Source organism: Poecilia mexicana, unplaced genomic scaffold (assembly GCF_051168715.1).
Source record: "Poecilia mexicana isolate PSO_F unplaced genomic scaffold, ASM5116871v1 scaffold_23, whole genome shotgun sequence".
NCBI lineage: Eukaryota > Metazoa > Chordata > Actinopteri > Cyprinodontiformes > Poeciliidae > Poecilia > Poecilia mexicana.
Genome location: NW_028263392.1, coordinates 10673816 through 10689353, shown reverse-complemented (window position 1 = coordinate 10689353; position 15538 = coordinate 10673816). Strand labels below are relative to the sequence as shown.

General features: G+C 39.9%; 1 protein-coding gene across 1 annotated transcript in view; it reads right to left on the bottom strand.

Annotated features, from left to right (window-relative positions):
* Positions 1-15538, bottom strand: part of LOC106931840 (IQ motif and SEC7 domain-containing protein 3-like) — an 85707-nt gene that overhangs the window by 27554 nt on the left and 42615 nt on the right. The window contains 4 exon segments of the mRNA XM_088003533.1: positions 3420-4708; positions 11016-11051; positions 11054-11080; positions 11616-12213. Coding sequence (XP_087859659.1) covers positions 3420-4708; positions 11016-11051; positions 11054-11080; positions 11616-12213 — 1950 coding nt within the window.

The window sequence follows — 15538 nt, the reverse complement described above, 5'->3', positions numbered from 1 at the left end:
TGGGTTTTAGCGTACCCTCTCTCTCTTTGTGCCCGTGTGAGACTTTTTTTTTTGTCTGCATGATCAAGCAACACTAAAGTTTTAGCCCAAAGCAAACGCTGCTGTTTAAGATGCAAAGGATATCACAGTGCAGGTAAGAGGAGGCGGAGGATATGAAGTGGTGGAACTAATAAGCCTTAAGCCCGATTGCCTTTCTATCTCTCATTCTCTTTACTTTTCATTTTTTCTTACTTCCTTTTTTTTTTTTTTAAATCTTCTTCTACCCTCTCAGTCAGTTTATTACAAGCGGGGTTATCGCTCAAGGTTTTTAATCTAGGGGATATAGACAGTATTTGTAAAAAGGGGAAAAAATAGGCATAAAAAGGGTGATTGACAGCGCCAAGACCCGCCTCCTGGCTCTGATTGGTTGTTTTTGACGGAGCAGTGCATTTCTCTACATGACAACAGAATCAAATGAGTAGGCAGAGGAGATTGATTTGTTTTCACAGATTGTAGTCATTTTTCTTGACATGCCGATAATGATTTCTGTAGATGGATGATATTAACTCACCATGCAGAAAAGTCACGATTGTATAAATGACCCAGTGACAAAAACAAAACAAAAAAAACTAGAATTACTGAAACTGCTAAGACAATGTGAGATGTAGACACCAAATGCAAGGCTATATAAAGGACATGGATCTGATCTGATAAAGATTTTTGAAACAAAATGGAGGGTTGAAAAATATCGTTAAAACTTATGTCTGCTTTTCGGAAGGGAGGAATGATGAATTAAAATACAGTTTTGTTTTTTTTAAAAAGTGTGAAATCGCTACGTAGAATTAGTCCATTTATTGCATAAAAACAAAACAAAAACAACTGTTGTCTTTTTGTCACTACTCTGCATGCTTCCATCTCACAGACTGCAGAGGAAAACCCTGCTCTTACTTGAAAAGGTTATTTTATTATATTTTCTGGGGTTTTTACCCTTCCGGCTGCCCTCAGCCTCACGTCAAGAGTGACAAAGTCACAACCAGATAAGAACCTCGCAGGGCACGCCACAGTCAAGTGCTAGGTGTTGACAAAGTGGTAGAGAGAAATGGGAAAAATATGTTGGCATGGTGACTAAAGGAGATGAGGCTAGCACTGACAAAACCTGTGATGCTAATACTTTGAGACTTAATCCTGTACAACACATTCCATGGATATATGTCCAGATTTGTAGAGCAGTTTTTTTGTTTGTTTTTTGTTTTTTTTAGCAGTGAACTTCACTTTGTCACATAATATTACTCTTTATTCAGATCACACCATAAATAATTTGGGGTAAACTTATGTCAAAAATTAAGAAATAAAAAAAATTATTATAAAAACAAAGTAAGTTGAAAAGTTTCTGTCATGGTCGAATTAGGTTATGGTTGTAAAAAGTCAGAATGATCTTGTTCTATAATCCTAACATTTTTGGATGGGATACAGTTACTGAGCGGAAAAAGCCAGCTGTGTTCAGTATCAGCATGGTGGCAAGAAGAGGAACAGAGATATGAGAAGCTTTTTAAAGGAACATATTTTCTGTGACATGCAAAGACAAGTCTCTGATTTACTCAGGTTGTGAGGCAGTAAAAGAGAGCAAGACACGGAGGTGATAAAAGACAAGCTGAACAGAATATAACACATGTGAGCTGTTTTATCCTATTGATCTTTGAGGACATGTCTTGTATAGATAACGGCAGCCTTTTGACAATCTCAGAATTAGAATCTGCATTACCTTGTGCACAGATGTCCAAAGAGTCCCCCCCCAAAAAATAAAATCTTTTTTGTGGCCTTTCAGTATCTGTTCATTAATGGAACAAATGTGGCCCACCAGCGCAGGCTGCTAATGGTGCGAGAAGCTTTGTAAAAACTACTTAGGGGGAAATTACCACTGCCAAATAAAAATATTAGGCACAAAGCAACTCTCTTTTGTTCACCGTGTTTCATTTTGCCTCCATTATAATTTCATGGTAATTACGACTACAAATCATCCAGCACTTTTACTCTAAAGCAGAGTTAGGTGCATCCATGTATTAAATTTGTCTGGACAGAGCAAGCTATTTTTTTTTTTAGCTTTTTTTTTCCTTTTTAAAGCGTGACCCATATCCCCGTCTTGTTGTTTTGAAAAGACCAAATTTTTTTTTTATAGATCCAGAAAACGGAAAATAATTGACTCCTCCTCCCAATTTACAAATAAATACATTAGATTTTTTTTTGTTCCTAGCAAATTCTTTGAATTTTACAGTTTTGACCAAAAAGTTCCATCATCATGTCAAAGGTCTACAAAAATTGGATAAGCACATGATTAGGAAATTGTGATACTGAGTATTGCCATGACATCAATTCTGAATAACTCCAACATTACTCACTATTTGCCTTTATCGCAATTTTCAATCATTCTTTGTGGGATTTAGCATATATTCCTCCAGTATGGGCATTGAAAACAATAAAAATGTATGTAACTAGCGTGAAAAAATTGGATTAGTGGTCCTCAAAATATTTGATTTTATAAAATATTGCATCTGAGCCAGTTTTGTGCCATTTTGAATGTATTCATACCGTGATGAAAATTGTGATTTAATACAATTGTGCAGCTCTAGCATAAAGGAACAGGCACTATGTTCCACATCGGTGATGGAGTCCATAAGCAGACTTTTAGGCCTGCAGGGAGTGCAATACTGAATGAGATAAAGCCCAGAACCAGCAGGATGTAATTGCCACCTTATTTTGGTGGAAACCTGCGTGGCCCTTTTGCACATATTCCAGGTTGATGCTGTCTCTTAATGGTTTCTTAGAGCTGTCAAGTCAGAACTAAGAAAAATTTCTAAATTGTTGAAAAATACAAATCCTAGCATTTATTACTTCGACGGTACTAACAATGTTTTTTTTTGTTTGTTTTTTTTATTGTGTAACTAGACAGATTTTTTTGAATAAACTTCAGATCTATTTTCTGGAAATATCAGTGCAGACAGTTTTAAACATTACATGGTGTTCAAGACTTACTTTGCCCCCAAACCCCTGCAATATTCTTATTCCTATCATGTCCAACATAAGCCTGGTGTTCAAACGTCTTCCTAGACTCCTCTGTCTCAATAACCGCAACGTTCGCATCTGGTAGTTTTTGTTGGATTTCCCTGTACAATCGGGATCAGCGAGGGAAAAAAAGTGCTTTCCTCTCCTCTTTCCTGTCCAGAAGGCCTTATTACAGTTCGGGTACACATGCAAGAGGAGTGGAGTAACAGATTGTTCCATAAATCTTCCTGTTCACACAGTGATGTATCTGTAATAAATCTGCTGTCACATTTCTTTTCACTCTTTTTCAGTTTATAAGAATTGTGTAGAAAGAGCTTCACAGAGTATTCTGTACAAGAGGAACAAGTGACCCCCCCCATTTCGTAAAACTCATCACTCACAGATTGAAGAGGTTGAGGCCGATCCGGTACAGGCGTTTCCGCATGACATCGGTGGAGAGCGTGGGGGATTTACAGCTGGCGGGATTCTCACAGTGGTAGCGTGGAAGGCTGAGGATCATAGCCTGCAGCGCCTCTTTGGATGAGGCCTCAGACGTCGAGCGCGCCTCGGTCGACGTGCTGCTGCTGCTCATCTGCTCCGAGCTGTTGTCCGCCGTCTCCGAGCCACATCTCTTGACGTCGAGAGGCTCCGCCATAGGAGAGCTCCTCGGCAGCGGGGGCTCCTGAGGCACGGGGACATGAGCGGGCTCAGTCGGTGGAGGAGGTGGTGGTGGTGGTGGTGCCACCTCGTCCATGCTTTGAATGGCAGACATCTTGTCGAGAGGGGTCAGGGGAGGTTGGGTCTCATCACTCAGCACCTCTTCACTAGGGGGAGGAGCAGGAAATTCAACTTCCTGTTCATCATCTTCTATTTCTGTCTCTGCAGGGGGTGGCGGGGGCTCTTGAGGTGGCGGCGGGGCGTCTATTGGTTCTGTGGGGGCCTCTGGAGGTGGGGGTTCATCTGATGGTCCATGTGTGAGGGGGGCCGGTGTGGAGTTTGTCGTTGAGGAAGTGGTTGTTACGAAGGTGGAGGCCCCTTGTTGAATACAGCTGCCCAGAGTGACTGAAGTTGATGATTCCATGACTGAGGATGAAACTCTGAAGTTCTGGCTGTCAATCTGCACAGTTACATCCCGGAAGGCCATCATCAGCTTGCTTGCACTTCTTGACAGGTCACTTGGGTCAACTGTACCCTGATGAACTGCTGCTTGTCCCACGTTGCCACCTTCGCCGCCCTCTTCCACACCCGAAGCGGCCGCGGCCGCCGCGTTGAAGGAGTCGGTGCTGAACTGATAGGTGCCGCCTTCTTGCAGCGAACACATGGTCTTCAGGCTCCAGTTGCTGAGCGCGTCATCAATAGACTTTGCAAGGGACTGGACCTGTTCCGTGAAGGAGTCCTCCAGGTCGGTCAACGTGCTACCAACCGAGGCGGGCAAAGACGGCGAGCGCACCAAAGGAATGCCTGCCAAGTTGCAGCCTTCTGCCAGGGCCCGTTCAGCCGAGAACCCCTCTGTGTTTTGCACACGGACTTTGCGCAGGGAGATGCGTCGGGGCAGGCGACTCTCCAGGAGAGAGTTGCGGATCTTCTCAAAGTTTTTGCTGAGCTGGTACTGGCGGAAGGCAGTCTGGATCTTGCAGGCAGCACGGCGGGAGATGAGGTGGCCGCCGTATTTGTGCTCTAACATTTCGATCTAATAAAAACAGAGAGACATAGATGAGAACATACTTAATTGTTTCATGTTTTTAACACTTGGAGAAACAAAAAGTCATCTGAGGTAACCTCTTTAATTACAGGCTGTCTCCATTTAATTGTCACCTAGGGAAAGAATATTCGCAACAGACGTTGCAAACATCTATTTTTAAAAAATTGAGAATTACAATGAAATGTCTTACATCGAACTACTTTCATGTGTGTGCCAGTCATTTTAATCTAACTGAGGCAAAGCTTAAAACTTGATTATTGCAGCTGCTGTCCATACAATCTGTTTCAGTTTTACCTTCTGTCAAAGAACAAAAAATTTCAGTGTGATGAGCAGAGCTTAGGAAGAAAACCTCAAGAAGATTTATCGCTGTTCATATAGCAAATTTTGGCTCTGGATTGTATTTACTCCAGGGGGCTGAAAACAAAGGCGTGCCACTTATTTTTCTGTTACCTTACAATGATGTACGACACTGCATTGTTCTATAGTATGAAAACCTAATAAAACTCTAAAGTTTCAATGTATTGCAACATGATTAATATCAAAAGTTCAAAGTGTACGTGTGACATTTTTTTTTCAAGTCAAAAGCAGACGGCACTGCTTTAGCAATTTTCGCACAGTATTTTAACCAAATCTTTACAAGTGAAGCTCAAACATAATTTCTACATTAATGCCGTCATCATACAATTGGCTGAAACTGATCAAGTCATTCCTAGAGCCTGTGAAAAATGACTCAAGTAGTGTAGGAAATGGAAAAGAGATGGGAAATTGCCATTCTCATCTGGCAGCTTTGCAAACACTAAATGAAACCTCTTTAAAATTCCCATAACAGTGAGTCTATTGGCATCTTTTGAAGAGTAAATAAGTGCTTATCTTCACAAGTCACTCTGAGATCCTTTTTATTCAGTGCTAAACGAATATGATTTCTAGTTTTGGACAAAAGTGCAGAGGAGATTTCAGCCTTGACAGATTTGAATTGAAAGTTGACGAAATACACGTTATCAGTATTTCTAATTGGAAATCTCTATTTACAGAAAAATGGGAGTCGGTTTAAGAAACTAGAAATTCATTCTATTATTTCACTTCTTGCAATAATTCAACTTTGCTGTGGTATCACAATCATGGGTATAAACGAGGATTAGTTTGGTGCACACAAAACAACCCTCCTGTCAACTCAACTTGTAACTTTGATCTTCTTTTACTTAAGTGTAGGACAAAGTCACCACACCAGCATGGGCAGACTTCCATTAAAAAGCACCGATAGACTATAGTGGCCTCCGGGTTAGCAATTTCTGATAAGTGGCCAGCTCAACAAGATGCCGCTTCTGGCGTCGTCATTGGAAGAACAGAAATCACATGTAAAGCTCTTTAGAAAAAGTAAATGACACTGAAAATCCATCTCATCTAGCCCATTTACATTTCTCTGCAGAGGCTTTGCGAGCAAAGTGAAACGTACGGAGAATATTAAGGTAGTTTCTGAAAAGGACACAGGCCTGCCGCTCTACTGTATCTGCAGTAGCCGTCATGTCTGGTCAAACTCAGTGTGAATATTTATCACTTTTTAACTGAAACTGCTTTGTACTGGGTGCACTTTATCTCCAACTAAATTCTCCATTAGGCACTTTATGAAATGTGCATTGTCATAATAATAATGACCTTACTGTTTGGAGAAGTGTCCCTTATCCAAACCAATTCTGCCTAACATCAGCTGTGGAGGTGTCCTTGGGTCCAGAGATTAGTTGTGTAGTATTTGATTGGATGTGGCAGTTGATCTTATTTGCTTAGCTTTCATTTTAGCCTGGGGTGGGAAGCATTTGGTCCGTGTTGCTTTCTTTACTTAAGGGTGAAACTGATACTCTTGGTCATTCAAACAGAATTATGACAACTAAAAAGAACAAAGACATTACAGTTGGAGAGGAAGGTGCATCAAATCTGATATCATGCTAACAGTATTGGAATGACAGCTGGGCAGTGGTACAACTCAAATTGTAGCTTTGTTGACTGAGATTTCAATGCTAATTGTTTTTTTGTATTTTTATCCAGCAATGCAGAAGTTTCACACTAAACACAGCTGCTTGTACTACATTCTCTTTATCTTGTTTAGCCAACATTATTTAACATTGTGAACTAAAGTCAGTCTCTTGAGGGATGAGCTCTATCTTCTTAAGTATTTCGATGTAAATATTTTAAACTTTACGGCAAAAAGTTTGAACTTTTAAACTGATATCGGGTGCCAGTTACCTTTTACATAAGAACCTAAAAATCATGAGTTACTAAGTGAAGTCCTCTTCTAATTTGCATATGTATTCATCTCCATGCAAGTATAATCAAAATTTCAAAGGCATGACGTGGGAAACGACAACCCTTGACATCTTTAATAACTACAAACCTTTGACAATTTTTTATATACGTATATAAAACAGGTCCAATTCTTTTCCTCTGGTCATTCAAAGATATCTTGTCAGAGCTGCTTAAACTTTATTTTTTCTGTCCTAATTGGGATTTTTTTCCCCTAAAATCTGTCTGGCATACTGTACATGTGCACCACTGCTACAGAACTGAAGCAACTGGAGCTCAGATTTTACGGCACTAACTCAATAAAACTACGTAATCTAATGTGACACCATGCAGATGCTTCACTCACCTTGGCATGCAGGCTTTCGAATCCTAAAGTAAAACTGACGGCATCACTTACATTAGGATTCATTTGGCTAATAATATTTTGATTACTTGAGGCTCTTAATGGAGCCATGAAATTTAATTTTCAGTCAGTTGACCATATAATGTGATGAAAATGACTCAAGTAATGTATCCTCTACTGTTGCATCAGAACACCATCAATCTCAATACAGCATACACAAACCATTAGGAATCAAACTGCATCAAAAGCAGAACAGATACTTTATGGATACATACAAAATCCCGTTATTTCCTCACGTTTAGACCCACCTAAAATATTTTTTGAGACTCCCACATGGTGTGCAGAAGTGTCATTTTTCTTACAAATTACAAATACCGCCACAAATGTTTCAGGAAACTTTTACCATTAATTAACTGACTCATGTCAATGGGGAAAGAAAAAAAATTATCTCTTCCTATTTCTGAGCGGCAGAGTGTGGAGAAAGAAAAGGTCATAGAAGGAAATGGACAGATGAAAAGAGCACAAGACGCATGAAAACAAGTGTGTCAAAAAGAAGGTCACATATACAAAAAAAGGGCTGTGAGACAGATGACCGCACCAAGATTGGCGCTGTTAAAAATTCACCCTATTAGCCCCCTGTCAGCTCTACTTGTGATTACTTCACTAAGCCGTGATGGGGAGAAAGATTATTTTGGTAGCACAGTCATTTGAGGGATTGGCAGTGCTCTGTTCCTCTGCTGTTTCTAAATCAATCTCGACAGACAGATCAGTACCATAATGACCTCCGGTTCCCCTCCGAAGGAGAAACGAAAAAGGTGCCGAAACAATAATAGCACGCAGGTTGGGTTTGCATTAGTCATTTTCCTCAAAGTTAAGGGGCATGAATGCGGAATAAATGAGAAAATATCAGCAAATTATATTAAAAGTCAATAATGACTTAATTTGGAATATAAATATCTACAGTAAAGGACACGGGTCTGTAAGCTCTCTTTACCGCAAGACATGACATAATGGGTTACAAACTATAATGAAAAAGATTTCCCCGTAAAATAACCTCCTCCGAAATGTCTTGTATAATACCTAAATATATCTGCTTTTTATGGAAGCATTCACATTATGCATGTCATTTTCCACTTGAAAATGACACGCATTATGTTGAGGTAGACAATCTGTTGCAAGGAAGACAACACACCATTAGATCCCACATGCTCCAAAAAAAAAAAAAAAAATCAAAATGCAAAGGAAGGATTATTAGCTTTCAAGCTCATGCAAGCTGTTTTTACAGCATAGAAACATCCGCGTGATTAATGACATGATTATGGCTATGTAATGGTAATAATGGGATTTAAGGAATGCTGACTGTAGCGCAAAACAAGGATGACAATGGAAAAGATCACATGTTATCAGCAGAAGGCAGACATGTTTTGTTGGTGCATTTGTGGTAAGCAGGATTACTGAATTAGACGAACTGGGAGATAGTCTTGAAACATATTTGAAATGTATGTTTTTCATTTACATTTTCCTGAATTTAAGTGAAATAGAAAAGTAAGATGAGGTCTAAAGTGACCTTGCAATTTACATTAAAGAAGCAATTTGAGGTAGATTTTTCCAGTTTAATATTAGTTGAACTGCATTCTGACCACTTGATTGGTGTCGTTGGCTTCTCATTCCTCCATGCTGCCAGAATCATCACTTACTATAAAAATAACTGCAGTGAAATTTTAGTGACACAAATGTTATCACAGTTCTGCTTGAGTACATTTGCAAAATGTAAAGCTGCATGTTTCGTACATTTCGTACAATTCAAATTACGTTTGTGGAAACTACATTTAAGAGCTAAAATTTAAATTAGACATATTTGTATGACCTGGTAAGTGAACAGCAAAGGGAAAACACAGCATCTAAATGAAAATCTACACGTTTAAAATATATTCAGTTTAGAAAGGTGTCACATGTTTCACAGGCTTTAATGCTCAGATTTAAGTGGCTTAAACAATCCATCACCAGGTTCTTCCGTGGCAATAAAGGTATCGCCCAGCAGATCCAATTACTTTGACATTGATCCAGAGATCCATCAAGCCCCTGCACCCCCACCTGTGTGGACAGAAGATCAATCCAGGCGATCGTGTATCTCAAGCCTCGTTGACAGGGAGATAGTAGAAAAGAGGGACTCTCAGATTTGAGATTAAAAGAGCGAAGGGGGGGAGGTGACTTGAGGTTAAAAGAACTTTGAGCCTCGATTAAGGGAGTGATGAGGGAGGAAATCCAGTCAAAACGGAGTGAATAGAGATGACAGGGGTGTTGACAAACTGTCCTTCACAAGTACATCCTACAAGTTTCAGTAGCAGCTCCATTCAGAGAAGTGAATCTTGTCATTTTGTATTGGAGGAACTCTAACCACCAAGGTATACGATATGAAAAATGCACATTTGTCACACTGAAATATGTTTAGGGGATTAGAAACACTTGTTTCCAACAGCATTTTTTTTTTTTACTTTTAAAAGTAAAACTGGGAAAAGTAAACAGAAAAAAATAGTGATGCCTCAACCCAAATTTACATATTTAGATTGGGGCCAAACCAATATATGGGCAGGAGGGACAGAGCAAGAGGAATGATTGGCATCGGAGTCCTTTTATTAAATTCAACTCCTAGTATTTCTTGTCCTCTACTGCGTGTGATATCATCTATTGGTCCCCCACTGTGTCTTAAGTAGTTTTTATTTTTATACAATCACAGCCTATTTCCGTGCGCCTATCTCGTAGGACTTGCAGGTTATTTTATTGATATAACCCTGACTGAAGAAACTGTACAGCATGTTCTCATGGAGCTCTACATCTGTCTGTTCAGACCTCCTCAGTGCAAGGCACAGCATAGAAGAAGAACCAACCAAAACAACTTATTTTCCTGTAGTTAGCTAATACTTCAGCAAACAAATCCATTTCCATCAGTGGAAGCAAAGACTTTATACATATATATATATATATATATATATATATATATATATATATATATATATATATATATATATATATATATATATATATTAGACTGTAGTTGTACGTGTTGAGCCAGATGTGTTTAAAAACTAAGTGATGAAGGTTTGTGCATTTCATCTGACGGATTGTCAAGGCATAAGTGTAGCTTACTCAACCGAATTCATTCCGTCTGGGAACACTGTATTGAGGTTGATTTGCAGAAACGCTGGCAGGGTCAAATTATGCTGTTGCCAAGAACAACAGAAAGGAGGGACAGCAGCATCCTGAGACTCAATGGTGCGTGAATTATTTAAGTGCTACTCAAAACTAATCTAGACCACGTAATGCTGACAGAACATAGTGTTATTCTACTGGATGTAAATGGTATTGATTTTATTGACGCAACAGGCTAGAACTCAGTAGGGTTTTGATGTCTGTTCCTAAATCACTCGAATTATATCGATGGCACAGTAAAACAAAAGCATGAAAATCAGCAAAGCTTCAAAAATCTGTGAAATGCTACCGAGTGTGTTTTGAAATATATTCCATAGCGAAAGGAAGGGACTGAAAGGGATTTGAAGGAAACATCTTTGGTCAGTAAAATCAATAAAGAAAACATTTTCAGAACCCAGTAGAACATTTTTGGGCCGAGCCAACTGGACTAACTTTTACCCGCCTTACCTGCTCGAAAATCCATGGGCTGAAGAATGTTGTTGAGAGGAATGATGATGGAAATGGATGGCAAATGTTTAATGGTGACAATTATGTGATGTGGATGATTTCTGTTCCCCTGGTGAAAAACATGATTACAAGACAGACCTGTGAACATGGAAGTCACTGTACAGTCACATACAATTATTTAAAATAAACTATTAAAATGCCTTAAAGGTTATAACTGACTTGAGTCAGTAAAACAAAACTGTTATACTTTTTAAATCTTTTGAAACGGAGATTTCAAGCTTAGCTTCACAATATCAAGTGGAGATGTTGATGAAATGATGGCATGACAATGATAATGTTATGATAGTGGGTAAACATCCTTAAAACCCGTTTTAATTATCCACAATAACCAGATGAACTCAAACAGAGACAAATATCTTATTAAAGCAAATCAAATATGTCACCTAAATGCCCTGGTTATCATTCAGAAACTGAGCCACACCACAGAGTCTGACCACAAAAAGTAAAGCAGACACAAGCCAACACAATCTATCCATCCCCTCCCCACGCCCCCAAATTATACCAACATACCCCTCCGCCCCATCCCCAGGACAACCGTACCTGCTTGGTTTTGAGGTCAAGCGAGAGTTCATAGTCAGAGGAGGCGGAGTGTGAGCCGGCCCCGTTGCGCTGCACCCTCAGGGGTGAGGCTGTGTGATGTAGACTGGCCCTTCTGCCTGCACCGCCTCCTTTTGCTCCTCCCTCTTCCTCGTCCTCTTCCCCTTGCGTTGGCTTGCCTTCGCTGCTCTCACCTTGCACCTCATCTCTTTCATGTCTTGTCTTTGCCTCAGCAACCTCCTCTGATTTGTGATTCTCTGCCTCAACCGCCATCTTCTCCTCACGGCAAGGCGACGGGGCTTCAGGAGGGTCCTGTGGCGCGTCATCGGTCACGGACTCGTCTTGGGGCTGAGGATCGGGCTCCGGTGAAGGCTCGGGTTCAGGTTCGGATTGGGGTTCAACGTCCAATTGTGGCTGAGGTTCAGCCTGGGGCTCTGGCTCAGGCTGGGGCTGTGACGGCAGAGTCTGGGGTTCATGCTTTTGCTCCTGCTGTTCCGGCTGTGGCGGTTCTGGTTCTGGTTGTGGCTGGTCCTCACCCTGCGGCTCCCCCTCACCTCCCTTCCCTTCCTGCCCCACAGATGAGTCCGGGGAAAGTTCATCGCTGCAGAGAGGAGGAGAAAACGCAGAGTGAGGTTGCTGCTGCATCCGTGGTGAGCTCTGACTTCTTCTCCAGGCTGCCTGGGTTTAGAGGTAAGGTGACCTTTGTTTGTGTTTTTGTTCCCTCACTTGGCTACCAACTGTGTGCAGGGCCAGCTCATCTGTCTACAGCTACGAGTGTTTGCCTCGTCTGTCTAGACACTGACAGACAGTGAAAATCAGCTAGAATATAAAGCACAGAACAGCTAAGAAAACCACAGAGCAGAAAAGCACTAAAAGCAGCAAGTTAATATTTATTACAGCAAAATCTTCAGAGTAGAAATGTGGGAAAAAACAAAAAAAACAAAAAACAAAGTAGTTGACAGCCACTAGTGACACAAGCCCACACACACGGACACAGGGGACAGTCATGCAGCTTATACAAAGTTTTTTTTTGTTTTGTTTTGTTTTTCTTTTTAGGAATTTTGTGCTTGTTTATGTGAAAATCGGTACCTCTGTCTTTTTGTGAAAGGAGGTATTTTGTGTTGAAATGGTGTGAATGGTTATTTCCAGAACGATTCCAGATCACCACTTCTTTTTAAAAATCTGCTACGTTATAGATACAACAGGGGTTAATGCAGTATATGACTAAAGGACTCTACGACAGGTTTAAATGTAAATTTATAGAATATGTAAACCTTCTCTCTAGTTGTAAGAAGACTTGCATCGACACCGGCTTACAAGACTTTATACACTTGCGGAAGAGCACAATATATGAAAACTCTGAATTTTGATTTTCACTTTTTATAAATTAAAGGAAATGGTTCATAACATATAATCTCTGTTAAGCAATGCGATCTAGGTATGACTAATCTTAACCCTTGTGTTTACAAATGGGGTCCAACCGACCCCACACACGTAAAACTATCATTTGCCTCAGTTCTCGCACGCTCAAGGGCTAATATAGCCGTTTTCATGCATGTGTAATCTTGATATGGTTGTACTGGCAAAAAAAGAAATAATTTAAATGCTTTCTTTTGAATTAGCTCACTTTTTAGTTAGCTTCTAGCTTGTAGCCATCACCAATATTTTCGCTGTGTTTATCTTTTCTGCTACACTGTTTTTTTTTTTTTCTGTCTAGTATCAAAAACATTTTTAACCCTATGAAGTCAGATAAATAATAAATTATAAACAAAAAAAACTGTACACATTACAAATTAAACAGTTTATTTGGTACTTTTAATCAAAAAGTCTAATATCACCAGGTCACTGTGGACCCATATAACAAATCAATGTATGGGTGTGCCATAACCTTCTTCAGCTAATCAGAAACACGACTGAAGTACTTATTTTTGGACCAAAACAAAATCAATCAAGAATAAGCACTCAGCTTCTATTTAGGTTTTGTTCAGGCCAATATGTTTTGCAAGATGAGAGATATCCCTAAAATGTCTCAAACCTTTAATTTTTGGTTTACATTGTGAAAGACATTAAATATGATAGTAATTACATAAAATGACAAGACTGTAGTCACTGGACATAAAATTTGAAGCTATTGTATAGTTTATGGGATGAGACTCTCAGGAGGATTTTTTCAATGTAAAATCCCAATGTAAAAATCTTCAAATTTCTCAGTATGCTGGTATGAGGAGCATATATTCATGAGCTTAAAGCTCTGTCTGCTACTTCGAAAATTAAGTTGTTGGATCACAGAAATACAGTCTGCTCTGTTCATATCCAATTCCAGGTGAGCGCTTTTCCGCTGCAAAAATAGACATGCCCGGGAAAGACAATGCATCTTTTAGGAGGAAAGTGCTCGTTATAGCCGGCTGCCTCTGCTTCCAGTGTTTGCGTGCTTTCATGTAGTTTAAATGTAGCCTTTCCTGCATTTTTCAGAAGCGCCTTTTCTGGTAAGCCACAATATGACAGAGTAGAACGTGCATGCAGATTGATTATAGTAAGATCCTGATAAAGCCATTAAAATGAACATTTGCTGTAAAATAGGCAAACCTATTGAATGCAGTGACTGATAGTGCTGTGTATGCATTCATATATATATATATATTTTTTTTTTTTTTATTCACACACACACACACACACACAGTCATGTGTGCATCCTCAACTTTTCAATGGCAGCTTCACTATCCTCTGTCAGTCATACTCATCCTTCTCATCCATTTTGTCAAGCTTCCTATCCTTCTCCCTTTCTAATCTCCTGCACACACATGCAGTCTTCCCGATATTCCTTCATCCCCCAGGTAAGGAGATTGAGCAGTTCCAGGTGTCAACGTGACTGACGACGTGAAGACAACCCCTGGGTCCTGCCTCTCTCTCTCTCTCTCCATCTCTCTCCCTCCTCTCATTTTTCCACACATCACTGCTCAAGATGGATGAGACCAGTGGCCTCCACACTTTCTATCCAGAATACAATTACAGAGTCCAACATCCCCTGCTATCTCTGTTATGGCTACTAATATGCAGGTGGCATACCAAGGACTTTAATTTATCTCTTCATGGTTGTGCCATCTACCGGTGGGAGAACAGACATTGATGTCTGTAATGCTAGGCAAATATTAAATAGAGTGAATTAATCCAGGCAAACAATCATAATAGATTTTGTGAGGTAACGTTAGATTGACAGCTGAAGGACAAAGCGATTTAACGTAACAGCAACTTCACATAATCTTATCTCCTAGATGTAGCAATATTAAAGGGGAAGACTGAGATTAAACACATGCTGATTGTTATTCATGTCGACATACCAGCAAGGTAATTATCACTGTAGTCCAGTTAGTTGCTACGAGAAGCTAACACTGATTTCTTGAATCCAAATGAATCCATAAAAGAGAATTTATGGTAGGACAAGGTGCACGTGGATTTGGGAAGCAAAGTGAGTTGACGCTTGCTTCAAGAGAAGAAAAAGAACCGGACAATGGTGATCCAACGTCCTCTGTCAATGTCTGGAAGCCAATTTTCTTGGTTCCAAAGAAAGATGTGTTAAGTTTCTACAGCCAATGATGACTTGAGGAGACATGTCATCTGCTGGTGTCAACTGTGCGTTATTACTCAGACTTTGCATAATCTGCGCGGAAATCTTTGAGCACATCATGTTTCCTTCTCCTGACAAGATTTACGAAATGGTGAGTTCATTTTTCAGCAGGAATTTGCACCTGCCCTCACTGCCAAAGGTACCAAAAGCTGGTTCAGTGTTACAGTGCTTCATGGGCTAGAAAACTGGTGAGACCTGAACCCTATTGAGAAAACATTTATTCCTACAATATGACTGGTTCAATTTCAATGGACTGCTGCTGGTGTTTTAGTTTTCTAAAAGATTGATTTTAAGTAAAACA